General features: G+C 37.7%; 1 protein-coding gene across 1 annotated transcript; it reads left to right on the forward strand.

The window, feature by feature from the left end:
• The first annotated feature begins 6,020 nt into the window (after nt 1-6,020).
• CD274 (CD274 molecule) lies at nt 6,021-12,737 on the forward strand. Its single transcript, XM_041396995.1, has 7 exons — nt 6,021-6,075; nt 6,775-7,125; nt 7,584-7,865; nt 9,045-9,155; nt 10,705-10,755; nt 11,687-11,752; nt 12,715-12,737. The coding sequence occupies exons 1-7, from the start codon at nt 6,021-6,023 to the stop codon at nt 12,735-12,737; spliced, it is 939 nt and encodes a 312-aa protein (XP_041252929.1).
• Nucleotides 12,738-17,731: the final 4,994 nt, after the last annotated feature.

Here is a 17,731-nt window from a genome sequence, read left to right on the forward strand (position 1 = left end):
CTGATGGTAAACACAGATCACTGTAAGACATTTTAACCCTATAATAACTAATTATTTAACTTGTGACAGTAACTTTTTTATTTAAGATTTTTGGAATGAATGTTCAGCAAAATGATTCAGATTGCTAATATTTTACATTACTGAAGAAAGATTATTGCAGCCTTGTAGATTTTTACCTGTTTTTTTGTTTTACTATTTGATTTTTGAAAATAAGAGTTGTGTGAAGGAAAATTCTAGCAGCTACACAGAGCTGAAATAAGCCTGTAGCTTTGACACAGCATTTTTTGTTTGCTGTAGGGGAAGTCCCTATGTTATCTGGTCTTTTTAGTTAACCTAAGGTATTTATCATAAACTAGAAGCTTCCACTTCATTCTGGGAATGTTTTTGTAGTAATTTTTTGTTCTTACTGTAAAGGAACTTCACAGCTTGGCTTATGATTATTTTGTCTGGTTTCATGGCTGTTTTGTAACTCATGTACACCACACAGCTGTGTAAGTAAATTTGCCATTTACAAATGTCATGTTTATTGCTGAACAATTTGAAGCTTATTAAAATATGAGCAACTTCTAAGCCCTTTATTTGGACTCCTACCTGCCTTGAGATCTCTGTGTTTCTCTGTGCTTGTGGAGATGTGTCTCTGTTGGGGTGACATCCCCTGGGAAGGGCCTGGAAGCAGCAGGATCAGCAGTCTTTGTCTGTCTGGAAGTACACGTGAGGGGTGTGCAGAGAAGTTGTTATTGCATATCCTAATATCTACATCCTTCTTTCTGAGGGACTCATGTTGTATGTTTTTGGAAGATTTGAACACAATTAAATGATAGCTGTTAAACACCTCCACATCAATGTGCTATTATCAACAGAAAACCCAATGGCTTCTGGGTAGGGATTCCTGTGGTTTCTCTAATGCCTGCTGGCTTATGGCCCACAAAACCATTAACTTCATACTGCAGGTGGCAGTACCTGATGCTTAGGGCATAGAGAGCACAAGGGTTTGGGAGTCCTTCCCCTCCTTCAGTACACATCTCTGAGACGTGTATGCTACCATGGATCACAATTTTGTATTTGATTTATATTTTACCCTGTAAATACACTCATTAGTAAACCAGTCGCACAACCACTCTTTGGTTCTTTGGTAATGTCCTGAGTAATATGCTTATTTCAGGGTTGCTTTCTCACAGAAAAGTTACGGCTAAGATCTTGTTAGGGTTATATTTCACAACATAAGAAATATTATCGCAGCAAAAAAACTATGCATAATATTGTATGTCCAGATCATATTAGCATGTTATTAAATTGGAGGTTTGTTTCCCAGAAGGCTTTTTAAGTGGTAGGGAACAGAGCTATTTAAATAAATTGACTCTTTGTCTCTGGAGAAGCAGGACATAGCTCCTGGAATTTATGGATATCCTGGATGACTGTGTCCCTTCCAGTCCTTTGACACCAGTCATCCTCCCATGAGTATCAGTCATGCAAGCCATCCGTTTAGAAAGTGAATAAAGTGATCTCACCAAGTTAAAAAATAAAGGATAAGGAAAAGGCAAGGGAAGCAGGGTGAGGTAGGGGTACTGATGCTGCTTTTGGTTTTGTTTTCTAGAGCTCAAGGCTCTCAGGAACAGAGAAGCTGCCTGGAGAACTCCCTGTTCGGCCACGGCTGAAGCGCTGGGAAACGTGAGGCGTAGGAGCACAGCTCTGGGGGTTTCGGCACGGCTTTCCGCGAAGGGTCGTGGCCGAGAGCAGTTCCCGGCAGTGCCACGGCCGGCGCGGGTCTGGGGCCGGGGCCGGGGCCGGGGGGCTGGGGCCGGGGCGTAACACAGCCGGTCCGACCGGGGTCTGGCCGAGGTGGGGTGGGAGACGCTCCGCACAGCCTCGGCGGCCGCGGAGAGAGCCCCAGGCAGGGAGGAGCCGCCAGGCAGGGAGGAGCGGGACGGCAGCTCTGCGGGGCCCGGGGCTGCCGGTGGCCGGGGCGCGTCCCGGTGCTGCACCGGCCTCATCCCATCCTGAGGGTTGCTTGGGAATGCCCCAAGGCACGACTGAGATAGGTGTCTGGGAAGTTTGTTGCAAAACAGGTGAAAAAAAACCCAAAACTCGAACTCCACCACCGCAGTATAGAGCTGTGCAGTAGAATGTACTTGTGTGCCTGTAGATGTGTGTGTGTGTGTATGTATATATATATATATATATATATATATATATATATATGAGTATGTGTATATAAACAACATAATTAAACAAGAACAAAAAGAAACTCAACAAAACGCCACCTGTACTGGTGTTTTATTTGCTGTTAAAAATTTACATTAAAAATGCAATCCTGTGACCTCAAGGTAAGCAATCAAAAAGCAGGAACTGATTTCCTGACATTGAAAGGTCACTACAATTAAATGTGGCTTCTCTGATCTCACAGTACTTTATAAATGTGTTTCAGTTTCTTTCTGTTGCACCTTATTTTTTTCCTTTACTGAGACAATATAATTTAGCCTATTTTTAAGAGCAGTAAAAAAACCAGTGGAAATTAACACTTATCGGTCTCACCTACTGCGAATATCCACCCCCTCAATCTCCTAAGGTAGTTTCAGGTTGTTACAACATAAATGCTACATTCAGCTATTTTATATACCACGGTTTCCACATTCATCTCACACATCAAGTAAAAACATTAACCTTAATCAGTTTGTACATTACATGGTTTTTCTTCCATGACAGGCTTTTCTTCCTGTGAGCAGGCTGTCAAGCGGAAAGAAGAAAACAGAAAATTTTTAGAGCGCTCATTTTACAGAATTTTAAGTCCTCTGAGAATTTCAACCCTTTTCTGATGTATGTAAAGACAACTTAAGAGAATTAATTTACCATGAAACGTATGTTTAGAGTTGTATTTTGTGCTGTTGACTTGGTTCTCCCTCTGCAGTCTACAAGTTAACGTGAGTACATCCTTTTGCTTCTAACACTTGAGGTGGGAGGGGGGTTCTGTTCTTTAAAAGATTTCTAGAATCAAGAAAATGAAAAAGACAGTGCTCTCTATTTTTTGCTAACATAGTACATAGGGTTAAGATCTCTTTTTTCACTACACAGTAGCAAGCCAAGGGGCCTTCACTGTGTCCAAATCTTGGGAAGAGAATACCTGTCTTTACAAGAGGAGGTTAGGAAATGTTTTTCCTGCTGTTCCTACATTATTTCTATTCCTATGACCTTTACAGACATGAGAAAATTGTGTAGAAAGTTCTAGTTGTTGTTACCAGCTTTTTGGCATGGCTTGAGATTAATAATATAGGGACCCTGAATTTGTGTAGATGAATGACCACTTGCAGTTGGTGTTCCAAGGACTGGTGCTCACACACAGTTTTGACTGGATTATGTGTTTCTTAAAATGCCCATGGCATTTTATGTTCTAATTTTTGCAGCATTTATATGTTTGGTTACAGTGACCACTGTTAGCAATACAGAATTTTCCCTGCTGGGGAACTTTCCAATAATGGGGAAGTTTCCTAAAGAAGTAGGTGTAGTTACATCAACATTTAAGTCGTCACATGAAGTCCTTTGACAAATAGTTCTGGTTTTTCCTGTCTTTTTCATTTGATGGTGGCAGAAACATGCAGCAGCAGTACTGAGGAGCTGTTGCACAGTTTAGAATATATTTTGCTTTTAAAAAACTATTTGCCACAGATGTTGGAAGGTGACAGGAGGACAGAAAGGGCATTGTAGTTGGTTCTGTAAGAAAAACAGCACGCAGATAGCTTTAGGGAAGGATTTTGATTGATGTCAAGGTCTCAGACTGATCTGGAGGATTCTTCTGCTCAGGTGAAACAGGAGGAGGTTCTATAATGCTTATTGCAGTGGTTTTCTTTTTGCATGTGCACCTGGATTTGACCTGGACCTACATTTTCTTCCCTCTGAAATTGAAAAATTGAATACAGCAGCAAACTTTCTCAGTCTTGAGGAAATTTGTAAGTAATAGTCATTCTTATTTTGTGTATTGTAAAGCTTGTTTTCCTCTACAGCAGGAGAAAGCATGCTAATAAGTTTCAGCAATTCCAGGACATAAACATGGGTCTTAGGACTATAAAAGCTAACTTGTTGTCATCTGTCTTCCAGGAGTTAATGACAGCACCTCTCCTGGAGATCATGCCAGCACTCAGTTTTCCTGTCAAAAAGGTGGATAGGGGTTGCAGGCAGGAATATGGGTATCTTTCAGTATCCTGATTGTAGTGCACATACTGTTTGTTCCAAGCAGTGTACTAGTTCAAGCAGTCTGCTTTGTTACCAGCAGTCTACTGCCTCTACTTAAAATAAGAAAAAAAAATAGAAAGGATTTTGAGTCTGAGTGTGCTGAGACTCTGGTCATTCTGATGGGGAAGTGCACAATACCCAGTCAGTCTCTGTGGTAGGCTTGTCTCCAGAATAAGGGTGATTGTGGCACATTTGTGTAATGGGTTTACCTCTATCTTGTTTGAGAAGTGTTACTTTGGAGCTTAGCTGGTGGTCTGGTGTGCTTGTTACTCTAGCAGGGGAATCATGATGGAGGCATTCCTGTGCATACGTGTTCAGAGAAGTTCCTGGCGACCCACAGGATTGGGCTGCAATTTTCTAGTGCTTTCAAGGACATCACTTGTGGCTAAGGAATAAGACTGGTACCTAACCACTTTAGGAAGCCTAGGATTTATCAATTAATCAGATCTTGCACCCTGAGAATTTTCTTTGTATTTTTCCTGCCCCTGTTTTCAGACTATGCTTACATTGTTAACAATGTAGTGGATTGCCTTTCTTTCTGACCTCCATATGCATTGCTTGCTGCAAATCGTCTGTTGGGATCAGACAGCAGCAATCTGAGGAGAAGTAGCTTGAATCAAATTGTTAGAAGGAGTTTAGTTCCTTTAAGCCATAGCACTATAAGGGCACATGTGTCTTATGAATTGAAGACAAAATTGTTTTGTCATTATCATCTTAATGTTGACAATCAGAGAAAGAAGGAAGAAACATAAAAATTTTGAGGGATGGCAGTCAAGATAGAGCTCTGTCATTAGGGAGTGTTGTGAATGTAACAGTTGTCAAATTTCTTATGCAGATTCTGAAACTGCCACTAGAAAACAGGTAAAGGCAATCCTTCCTTATTTTGGTGGATGTTTGTGGGGCCAAAATTAGAACTTTATTGAGCAAAAAAATACTCCATTTTCTGTATTTGACTTAAAATACAGACTTACCAAAAGTAGTGGGTGTGTGAAGATTAAATGTATGAGTTGATATTAATAAGCATTTTAAAATGTTAAAATGTTGTGTAGGACTATAAAACCTATGCCAGTAAAGAGAAGAAAAACTTCTGACAGAAAAGTGAAATTACTTCTGTATTCAGAGGTAAAGCAGCAGAAATTCAAGGCAATAGATTCTGCTTGTAGATTGACTGGCTTTGTCACTGTTTTACAAAGGCACTATTGTGTGAAGAGGTGATTCATAGTTGTTATTGCGTAAATATATGTTACAAGATGAACTACTGCATTAATTGTTTTCACAATATATGTAACTTTGTGAGTCTTCTGGTATGTACTGTGGGACCAGGGTAAAAAAGCAGGATGTATTCACGCACAGTATGTTAAAACAAAAAGCGAACAGGTGGGGAAGAACCAAGTTCTATTTCCTGACAGTATAGTCCAAGTTCTATACACTGACAGTATAGAAAATTCTTTAATTCTCCTAATGGGAGCAACATTCCCTGCTATAGTTAGGGGTACAACTGGGAATTTGTGAGTACTTATTCACTAGTCAGCAGATAATGATAAAGCATCTATTTAGCCATAGTCAAGAACAGATATTTAAGCAAATAAAGTATGGACCCACCCATACAGGAAGACTTCTGCCCGATTATCTACTGGGTGCAGTTTCATCCTGTTTTTAAATAGGGTGGAATTCAGTGTCTCCTGTCCAGTTCTCTGTGTGGATTGACTATAAAGTGTATTTGACAGTGGAACTCAGAAAACGAGTATGTGTTTATACTTGCCTATTTTTTTATCATTTTAGGTTCCATCTACAGAATGGGAAGACCTTTGTTTTTGTATGTATTTTTATTCTACTGGCATTTCCTAAATGGTAAGAAGCTGTAAAAAAGCAGTAGAACTGTTTAAGTATGTTTTCCTTCTGTGTCTAAGGACAGAAATGTTAATTTCTCCAGTTTTCCTTCAGCTGCTAGCATTTGAGTTTTTTTCCCTTAATGTTTTAAGTGAAAAGGTCTAAGCAGAGCTTTACATGAAACTAGATGCATGTATTTTGATAAGGGGCCAGGTTAAAATCCCTGTCAGTGTTCCAGCAGAGGCACCATTTCAAACAAGGTACCATTGGCATTACACCAAAGGTTTTCTAGGCTCTGCCAAACCTGGGAAATGTTGTGTATTCTTTAACATTGTGTGTAAAAAACAACTGGCACTTATATAAACAGAACATTCCCAATGGAGGTACTAACTCTTGCCTGTTACCATGGCAGTGTTTTCTCAAAGCAACAGCTGAGGGGCGGTGCATATACAGTTCACTGTTTTTAGTACAGCATCACACTGTGTGTGTGCACAAAGCAGGTGTCTGCAGATATGAGTGCCCATTGTGTGTGTTTACAGCAGAGGTCTTGTGTTTTGTCACACACTGGGACAACAACATACATTAACTTTTCAGAACAGAGCAGATACTTTGGTCCTTAAAATTTCCTATGGATATGATAAGACATGACTTCAAAGTCTTACTTCAAGGATTAGGTGTATTATTTAAAAACTGAGTTTTCTTCCAAATTTTGTTTTTCAGCTCTATTCACTGTTGAAGCTCCTCAGTCACTCTGCATTGTGGAACGTGGGAACAATGTGACCATGGAATGCACATTTCCAGTGAATGGGAAATTAGAGTTTAGAGATTTAAGTGTCAGCTGGGAAAAGAAAGATGAGTTGAAGCAGGTTTATGTACTTCACAAAGGAAAGGAAGACTTAAAAAATCAGCACATTGACTTTAAGGGAAGAATAAAATTGTTGAAAGAGAATCTGAACTTGGGACGGTCTCTCCTTCAGATCACTGATGTGAAGCTCAGAGATGCAGGGGTTTACCGCTGTGTTATTGCCTATGGGGGAGCTGACTACAAGACAATCCATCTGAAAGTTAAGGGTGCGTGTGCTACTACCAGAGATTCAATACTCTGATACTCTTAACAGATTTCAGAGGAGACCCTGAAGTAAGATGTATCTGGATTAGCAGTTAAAGAAACTGCGTTGGGGACAGGAGCTGCCCGATGGCGCTTGTGCAGCTATGTAATTTGGCACTTCTGTTTAGGCTGAATCTGTGTTGTGTCCTTTAAATCCCATGACATGTAAGAAATCAGGTTGCAAAACCACTTAGAGAGTAGAAAGACCTTAAAGCCTAGTGAGCTTTCTAAACCACGTCAAAATTGTAATAAATCCTGTACCTTCAGTTACAGACTCAATAGTGTTACTTACTTTTCCTGTGAAAATCCAAGCTGAAACTTGACCCTGGGGGCTGGGGAAAAAGAAAAGGTGTCTTCATTTAATGCAGGCTGTTCTTCTAGCTTCCTATTGGTAATGATTTTTTTTTCCCCAATTGTTTAGCTCCTTACAGAATTATAAAGCAAGGAGTTGTGAGCACAGGACACAATGAATGGAGGTTGACATGTCAGTCAGAAGGATATCCAGAAGCTGAAGTGATATGGCAAAATAGAAACTATGAAGATTTGACTTATAAGGCAAACACAAGGTTTGAAACTGCAAGTGACCAGTTGTACCATGTGACAAGTACCCTTACCATCAAAAGTGGAATTGACGAGACTTTTTACTGTATATTCTGGAATAAAGAGCTGCAAGAAAATACAACTGCCATTTTACACATAGCAGGTAACAATTGTAAATTTCATTTACTTCAAGGTGCTAATGTAATTTTGTCCCAGTCAAATCAGCTGTGATTTTTTTCTCTTTCCAAGTTTTGAAGAGGCTAGAAAGAAATACCTGTGTAATTAAGTTTTGTTATTAATGTATACTTTCACCATACTAACATGTTCATCATGCATGTATGGTCAGAATTTAAAGACAGGAATTTTGCGTGACCTGCAGGTATGTGGAAATTGAGTCTAAATGTTTAAAAAGTTCCATTATTTGGAAGGCATGCAACTCAGCACCTGGAAATTAAATCCTTCCTTCTTCCAAGAATATTTTAGTTTGTTGATGATCACTGTCACATAAACTTGAACAATATGGCCTTTTCCTGCCACTACAGTGTTTGCTTTGAGCATATTTAAATTTAAGTAATCGTACACAGGTTTTTTTTTTCCTCATAAAGTCAGAATTTAAGGAAAACTCATAAATGGACAAGACCAATACAATTCCTAATTAAACCTTTTAACTGGGCAGCTCCTCTGCTGTTTTTGCTTTTGCTTATTCTTTTCTGCATTGTAGCCTGATATGTTTTCAACCAGACTGGAGACCCGATCCAACTCAAAACTAGTATTTCTCTTTGTCAGACTGTTACTTAGTGAGGTCATTTCCCTCGTTCAGTTCACCACCTACTTTTAGAAACTCTGTGCAGTCCCACTTTTTGGACATGACAAGGATTTGAAACAGGCAGGTTTAGAGTGAGAAAACCAAGTAATTTTTTCAATGGACAAGTTTGATTTTAACATGAAAAAATATCTGGGATTCAAGGAGACCACTTACCCTTTGCATTTAGAGCAATTTCACCAGGTGAAAGGGACTCTGTCCTCTTTCTCAATTGCCTTTTTCCTGTAATCCTGATAGGAAACTAGGCCAGATGTAACACTTTAACAAGCAGAATTCTGATGGGGGTCAAAGGCACTATCGTATGGAATGCAGATAACAAAGACAAATATTAATATGTTCTATCTTCCCCCCGCCTTCTTTGAAAAAATTGTTATGTGTACCATTAACATCTGACCTTAGACACAATCTATTATGTTGTTATCATGTCTTAATTGCTCATAGCAAAAATAATACAATGTAAATGAAATACAAAGGGAGGATCTTATGTAATGTCTTATCCCCCACCTGTTTTTCTTGAAGATTCAGCTGGTGGCATTCTCCAGACTGAGAGCAGACGCTTTGTTGGAGCAACTCTCATTGCTACTGCTTTTGTTGGATCAGTGCTTCTATTTCTGCTCTGCATAAGAAAAGGTACACAAATTATTTATTTTAGAGTTATCTCAGTTATTATCAATCTGCTTTGTTAATTCATTCTTGCTGAGTGGAGTGTGGTTTTTTACCACGTTTGTTTATTTCTCTTTCTTTGCTGGACTTGAGTAGATACTAGCAAGTTGACAGAGTGAAACAGGTTGTCAGCCCCTCACAAACCCCACTTACTCATGTATGTCTGTTAATCTTTCTTATAGGTAAGGATGTAAGAAGTAAAATTAGTGTCTAACCTGTTGCAACATCAAAGCGCTTGTTTTTTACCTACTGGAAAGGTTCCTGTACTGTTTCCTCCCTTTTGACTGGGATAGGATAGGATACTAGAGACAGGATACTAGAGGTTTTTTAGTGGTTCTTTTTCTGCATTCTCTGAAAAATTTCACTGAACTATGAAAGCGCCTGGTTTTTTAAGTGAATATTTCATTGATTTCCTTACTAAGTTTTGAGCTTTCTCAGTTCACTTCCTGAATTAATATTGGACATTTTCAGCATCACAGTATCTTCAAAAACAAAAACATTGGCAATAATTTGTTTTCACTTGCTAGCTAACAAAAGAAAAACTTGAAGAAATAATTTGTAGGTTGTCTGTGTATGAAAAGATACAGCTAGCACCCAACATAAAGGGAAAAAAAAGGTTTTAAACTTGTTGCTTAAATTGAAAGAAGTACTGTTAATTTACTTTTCTTTCATAGGTTGGGTGGGGGAGGGGGGCAGCTATGGAAACATCCTGAGAGAAGTATTCATAAGCTTAACAGGCTTGCAGGTGATTCTAACAGGCTGCAAGAGGACTGTAGATAATCCTGCAAGTATAAGAATATGCTTACCCAAGAGCATAATAGGAATAGGAAGAGAACATGAAAGTGGAAGAAGGGACAGCAAAATCCTTGACTGCTCAAAAGAATCCCACTGGGGATTTCATTGAAGGTCAGAAGTTTCCTAGGTTGCCTGACTAATATTTATTGTTTGTGTGTGTATGTGGTAATGTACATCACATTAGCTTTCCTCTATATATGCACACATACACATGTGAGTGTGTGTGTGTTTGATAAACTACAAGTTGATTCAAAAGCTAAACTAGTGACAATAGGTTTTTGTCTTAAACCCTAAGCTGTCCTGGGATACTGGACAAGTGATTTTTTCAGAACAGAATCTTCCCAGAATGTGAGCATTTTTCCCTTCAAAAAGCACTGGGAAGAAGATCCCTGTTCTGTTCCCTGTTTTCTGATACGTTCAAATTCTGGGTGAAAAGATGCAATGGGAAACCATCTGAACAAGTATTTTCCAGTGATGTTAGTGCATAGTATCAATGGAGTTCCAGCTTAGAAACAAGAAAAGAAAGTTGGAAAGGAAATCAAGAGACTGGGAGCACTGAAGAATTTATTTTAAAGTTTTTGAAGATGTTTAGTGTTTTGAGAACAAATGATTACACTATGTAATGTGTGCCCCTCCCACCAATGTATTTAAGCTCCTCACTAGATCTAAATCAAGTATTTTGGATTGTTTTTAAAATCTGTTTTGTTTTGTTTCCTTTCAGCTAAAGCAAATAAGGGCAACAGAACACCTGTGGCAAGTCCATCAATAGCAGGCATGTACATATGACATAAATCTAGCAGAGTGTGATGATTCTTCTGGAAATAATTGCTTGAGAGTTAACTTCATAATGATGACAACCAAATGGAGATTTAAATTCCATTTTGATTTTGCTTTCTACATTTCATTTACATAACAGCTATAAATTACAATTGAAGAATGGCTTTTCATGACTGTGTCATCCTTTTGAAAGGAAAGTGTGAAAGAAAAGTATACTTATTCCAGGAATTGTTGCACTCCTAATATGCACAAGAAAAGGACAGAGCAGTATGCTGTGTTTTGGAAAGTCTGCAGTAGGATGGGGCAGGCTCCCTAGAAATAATACCTCAGAATGCATCACATCCTGATGTGCAGAATTTTTGCTGTGATTTGAACTGTGCTGGCACATTCCTCTGTTTTCTCCAGTATCATAGCATGCAACATTAATGACAGAGAGTTTGGCCCCATTGGGCGAAACTCAGGGAAGCTTTAGTTTCTGTGTTGTGATATTGATGATATTTACTATGAGCAAAGATCAGTGGAAAGCCAGTACCACAATGAGAGGTGGTATTGAGGAAAATTAAGAAAAGAACAAAGAGACTTAATACTTACAGCAGGAGAGGAGAGATTAAAATCCTTTTGCTGCCTCTCAAATTGGTTATTGACTGACTTATTTTTAATTTTGGTATGTGTATTTGGAGACCACCACAAATTAAATTGCTGTGTGAAAATTAGTTCATGCTGCCCATTGGCATTTTTCCTAAGAAAAACTCTCTTGAGAATATTTACTCAGACACAGATTGGTGTTAATCTCATCCCTTGCTCTGCATTCAAATCACTATAGATCCTGAGCGGACTGAGGTGGCAGTTTCTAACACAGATTTACCACTATAGGAAAAGGTTAAGTTATGCTCACTGCTGCATGTATGTATGTCCTTTGCTTACAGAGCTGTCAAAAGATAAGGATACACACAACTGCAGAGATGCTTCTTTTGAAGACCAAGAGCTGAAATGTAAGTATAAATGACAAAGAAAAAATTAGTAGCAAATTTGACACGGCATAAACCATCCCTGGTCACTGGAGCATTGATTCAATGCTGGTTTATTTAGCCTCTTGTTTCAACAGACAGAGCCTTCAAGAGATAATACAGCCTCCCATTCTGTGCCTTACAAACTCACCATCATAACTCATTGTGTACTCTTTGTTACAGCAAATAATGAATCTGGTCTTTAAAATAAAAAGTAAATATATATAAAGGAAAATGTGATGGGGAGATATATAAAAACCCAAACCAGTCACTTTTTCCAACTTGCACTTTTGCTATAGAAAGTGTTGTTCATGTATGTCTGTAAGGGTGGTGATGGCAGTGAAGGAGGGGACAGGAACCTGTCACAGCCACTTGAGCAGATACGATTCTGTCTCAACAAAACAAGGAAATATATGACTAAATATCTCAAATCCATGGGACATGCTATGTGTGGAACAGGAGGATGAAATTATTGAGGTTTTCCTCTCCCTTTCTTGCTGACTTCTAAAGCACTTGCATTAATTGCATCCCAAATCCCTCCCTGCTACACTTTACTACAGTAAACTTGCAGGTAAGCCTGCTGTTCTTGCAGGTGTTGATCTCCAAGCCAAAGAGTTAGGGCCTGGAGATAAACCACTGGGAATACTGACAGGGGGAGCACTAAATGTATTTGAAAGAAAGGGGGACCTAAGCAACAGCAATCTCACTGTATTTGCTGAAGAGCACTTCCCAACAGTATGTTTGAACTACCACTTTTATTTCCTCCCATTATGATCTTTTCCTGTATGATCTTTTTATTAATTTATTTTTAGATCTTTAATTTTGACAATGAAGGAAACTTTTTGGTACCTTCAAACTCTAGGAAAGGGGTGCAAAACTATGAAGTGTTCTGTGCCTTCATAATTTTGTAATTTGATAATTTTTTCATATAATTCTTTCTGTTACAGATATGCAAATTGAGAAAACCTAGAGAGAGCAGGAGAAGACTTTTTTCCTCTATTGTGAAGATTTGACAGCTCAAATGTTCTGTGTTCTATGTATTGAAGGGGATATTAATTTTTTGTATTTATTGTGTGATGGCAATCTTCTATGTTGTTGTAACACAGGAAAAAATGTAATAAAGTTAAAATAATTATTATAGCATAAACAATTATTGAATGCAGGCTTCTGTATATATGACTAGATATTGAGGTATTTATTTAAATATCAAAGTTTATACTTTGTCAAGTGTAGGCAAATGTGTCTTTCAAAGATTTCATTTAATTGAATGTAACTTTCAGATAAAGCACTTTAGGTCTATGACCATCATGAATTTCACAGCTAGCTCTTGATAGGTCATCTTCTGAAACTTTTTTATTCCTTCACCTGAGCTCTCAATTTCCTGCACATAACTGGTTTTCCATCATTTAAAGAATCTTTTCAATACTTTGATCTTCATAAAAGGTGCAGCAAGACAAGTTGCCATACATACAGGGCATTTTTGGACCTTAAAATACCAGATGCTCACTAAGCTAAGTATGAAAAAATGATTTAAAACTCTTGGTATCTATGGTTTGGAAATTAAATAATACTAAGCTTTTTGATATCTTTCTTTGAAAAGCATTTTGGGCATTTAATTTCCTCATTATATTGTTGGCACTACTTGGTTTCTGCTTACTGTCTTCTGATTTACAGTCTGGGGATAATAAAATTCTTTGGGACATTTAGGAAAAGCAGCCCTTGCTTTGGATGACCATTTTGTTTTCTTGGGAATGGAAGAAAGAAAACCTACTTACTTCTAGGACATGAAAATACATGCACATGTGATTACATAGAAATGCTGAAGAAATCTGTTCTTAGATCCCATTTCACAAGTTATTGTTGTGTTACATACGTACACAGATGAAAAAAAAATTATTACAATGGTATTCACAATTGTGGTTTTTTTTAATAAAATATGTTTTCTTTTTCCTGTGGTTTTTCCTGCTTTCCTTAACCTTTCATCAAGTAGTGTAAGCTCTATTTGCTTATTTCTGAGAAAAAACAGTATCTAAGATTTAGATATAGGAGAGAGTCTACAGCCATGACCTCCCTCTAATGGCTCCCACAAAGAACAGATGGCAGAGAACTGGAATCTCATTGGACTCAGGTTTTATTTTTCATTTGAAAAGAAATAATTTATTGTCCCAAGAATGTGGACACAGTCCTCATTAATGAATGCCAGGGCTTCACTACTGGCAGTATTCAGGCTAGCTAATGTAAGGTTGTGTTTAATAATCTCAGAAAGCTGTCCTCTGTAGTAGAATAGAGAAATGTTTCTCAGAATCATAATGGGGCTGGTCAACCACAGTTAAGTAAAACTTTAGTTACTACCAATTTATTTCCCTTATTCATGGCAGACCTTGTGTATTCTGGGTCATATATACTGATTCTTACCATTTGAGTCTTCAAGGTTACTATGTGAACTTGAATATCTCCTCCTGCTTCCCAATATGCTTTTTGAATCTGGGTGTCATTGAAGGTGATAGCCAAATTTTAATTATCTACAGCGAGGTTTTTTAAATATCAGGGCCATTTGTAGACAAAGTACTGACTCAGCACAAAAATATAGAATCATATCACCACCTAAATAATTCACTTTCCAGACAAGATGACCTTTTCTCTTTCTACTTCCTATTTGAGACTGGACAAGTTGTGTGCATATTACAGTAAAAGTGAAGAAGTCTCCTCTTGTTAGTTCTTGTAAGCCTTTGCAAGGCAGTGCTTGCTTAGTGTTACAGAACTGAAGTTAATGTCTTTATCAAATTCTTCTGGACAGCAGGAACTGTTACATTTCTCTTTTCCCAGTAGGAGAAAGGACAAGTTACTGTTGAAAGTGAGTGATATCAGATGAATAAGATAATGAAATGAGGGGATAAAAAAAGAAATTCTTTGGCTGAACCCTAATTTCTGGTTTCAGAACCCAGAAATTTTGAATTTCTTGAGTGCTTGAATTTCTGAGTGGCTGATGTGAAGCATAAAATTTTGCATAGAAAAGCAGGAGATGTGGTGAATAACAGGTAAAGTGAAAAGACCTGCCCTTGCTAAATAAGCTGTCTTTTATACTCCTCTGAAATACAAAGCTGAACTGGTCTAATCTTTATTTTAAGCTTTTAGTATAATTTTAGTAGAGCTTAAGTTTTGTGGCTTCAATTTACAGAGACAGACCTACATGTTTATCCTTGAATGCCATAAGTGGTTTCATGTCAAGTATTCTCCATTCATTACAGAGGGAACACATTTAGTTCATGAGAACTAGGTAATTGGAAATCCTTCCTATGCTAATAAATGTAGTCAAGCACTATATGTGTAATAACATTTTTTCCTTCTGTTAAAAATATTTGCATGATGCTTCAGTGTTTTCAGTTATCTGGAAGACAAAATACAGCAGCAAGCAGGAGCAGACTTAGCTTCAGTAAGCTGCATTTTACTTCCTAGCAGCCAAGCATTATTAGATTTCCAAAAGTGCTCAGAAAAGCCTGGTTCATGTGCACAATCAAAATTGGCTTATTGGTATTTCAGTTCAGGACTCAATTATTTTACAAATGTAACTATGAACCAGTGTGGTGTCCTGCTTTGTGATGTGGCATTTAATTTTGTAGAATATGAAAGCTATTGATAATTACAATTCTAATAAAGATCTTATAATGAAAAATAGAATCATTGCTATTGACCTGCACCACTTTTCATGGAGCAGAACTGCAGGACTTTTGACCATGTCCCTTTTCCCCTTTGGCTAAAGAAGTACCAACGATGCATCATTCAAGCATGGAAAACCACAGAGGTATTAACAGTGTATTAACAGGTATTAACAGAGGTATTAACAGAGGTATTAACAGAGGTATTAACAGTGGAATTTCTGCTTTTGCAGACCTTAACAGTAGGACTTCTGGTTTTTCAGCATATTGTCCCAGATTCCCTGTCTCTCTCTCTCTCTCTCTGTATTTTTCTGGCTCTGCGAATATATGATTGTCCCAGGCAAGCCAGATACTACTGGGGTTCCTGTGATGTCCAAGGCAAGTCACTGATTCTTGGGCAACTTCACTGAGCTATATCCTTCTTCCAATATGGGAATGCATGAAGAACATATTGTAGCGCAGGACTAGCTCAGAATGAGTAGATGATGGTGATTATGAAGTAACTTTGGTGGGATTTTTCTGTCATCCAAATCATTGACTTCTGCCAAAGAAGTAATTGAAGCTTTTCTGGGAAAAGTTCAGACTACCCGTTAATTACTTTGTGTGACAGGGCTACATATGATAAGCTTACTGAGGAAAAATAGTAATGTAACAGTGGTTTTGTTAAATTACTTTGCTCTGTACTAGGCAGCAGGAGACATAATTTCATAAATCAGTCTGGAACTGTGAGGCAGGCAATCATCATACATCATCCCAAACCAGCTAGGATTTGCAGAAGTAAAGCCACAATCATTTTGTGTTGAGGTAGAACACAATTCTCACAAGCAGTGAGAAGCTAATAGGAGACAAAAGAGTATGTGTGTCCCAACTGTGGTATAAACACATCTGTATCTCTTTTATGTCCCTCACTAAATATGTCATGATAATTAAAAGATAGAGTAATGAAAAATGAAAAGATGCATCCATTGATAAAGCTGTTTGATAGAGCAAAATACTTTTGTATTGGAAGGGGATCTATCAGTCATCTAATCCAATCTTCCACTCAAAGCAATGACATCTTAAAAACAATTGCCCAAGTTTTGTCCTGTAAAGTTTCTAAGTACGCAGATTCACACCTCACTGAAGTGCTTGATTAGCCTCATAGTGATTTTTTTTTTTTTTTTTTTTGGGTAATAACATAAACTTAGATGAAAATTAAAAGGAAACAGAGTCTGCACATATTAGGTAATTGCTTGATGAATTCTTGTAAAATTAATATGATGAAGGTAAGAAAATGTAACTTTATAGTTTCATTAATGTACAACAGTCCTAGTAAATGCAAGTTCAGATGCCAATGCTGTACACTGCTTTAAATGTTTATAAACCCACTGAAAATCATGGCTAGATTCAAAAGCAGAATTTGAGCACATAAACTTTACAGAATGCTTTGTATAATTTTTTTGCATGCACGCACATTCTCAGCAATGCAGAGAAGTGAGCTCAGTGTACATTCAGCATGAAACTGAAACTGAAAACATCCTGAGAAACGTCCTTTCAACATAGTTAGGTTTCTTATGACTTAAATCCTGAATAAGATCAGCCTACAAACTGTGCTATTGGTGCATGTTATACACTGTCATAAGAGTTGGGTGGTTCCTGTTGTGCAAATAGGATAGAGCTTTGAGAATCTTTGCAAATTATTGCAATGACCTGCATAAAGATCTCATGTGAGTATAACACTGATAAAATGCAAATTGATATTTCCTGTATTTCTGGCTGACGGATTGCAGGTTTTCCCCCTATATTCTTAAATTTTACAACTTCTTCTTAAGATTTACTTATTTTCAAATTATTACTGGGATACAGACTCTGATTCTGAATGAAAGACTTGATAAGTTCCAGATCCTAAAACACAGGTCCATATAGATATTTTTAGAAGCTGAAATTTTTAGAAGCTGATATTTTTAGAAGCTGATATTTTTAGAAGTTGAAACTCTCTTACAATTCTATCTTCTCTTGTAGGCAAAGGCAGAGGAGTGGTGCTGGTGAGCCTCTTCAGCTTATGCATGAAGATGTAGCTCTTAGTAAATATTTCATCCTGAAATTCTGGGAGGATTTGAATGGACAAAAAAACCTCTGCATATATTTGTATCTATATATTCCTGTTTACTTTCTTTACTTGTTATTAACAAACTACCTGCAGGTTGTTTTGATTGTACAGCAAGGCTGGAAATTTTCATCTTCTGCATCCCAGAAAAAGCACAAGCTATGAAGAGGAGAAGTTCTTGTGCCTCTCTGAGAAGCCTTTCTTTCTGTAGAAGCTGAAGAT

The sequence above is a fragment of the Onychostruthus taczanowskii genome, unplaced genomic scaffold (assembly GCF_017590055.1).
Source record: "Onychostruthus taczanowskii isolate IOZ18803 unplaced genomic scaffold, ASM1759005v1 scaffold133, whole genome shotgun sequence".
NCBI classification, from domain to species: domain Eukaryota; kingdom Metazoa; phylum Chordata; class Aves; order Passeriformes; family Passeridae; genus Onychostruthus; species Onychostruthus taczanowskii.

Bases quoted from the DNA above. Each gene is read 5' to 3' on its own strand.
- CD274 (XM_041396995.1), top strand. From the start codon at position 6,021: ATGGGAAGACCTTTGTTTTTGTATGTATTTTTATTCTACTGGCATTTC. The intron at 6,076-6,774 runs GTAAGAAGCTGT...TTTGTTTTTCAG, and splicing joins CTACTGGCATTTCCTAAATG to CTCTATTCACTGTTGAAGCT. The intron at 11,753-12,714 runs GTAAGTATAAAT...TTTCTGTTACAG, and splicing joins TGAAGACCAAGAGCTGAAAT to ATATGCAAATTGAGAAAACC.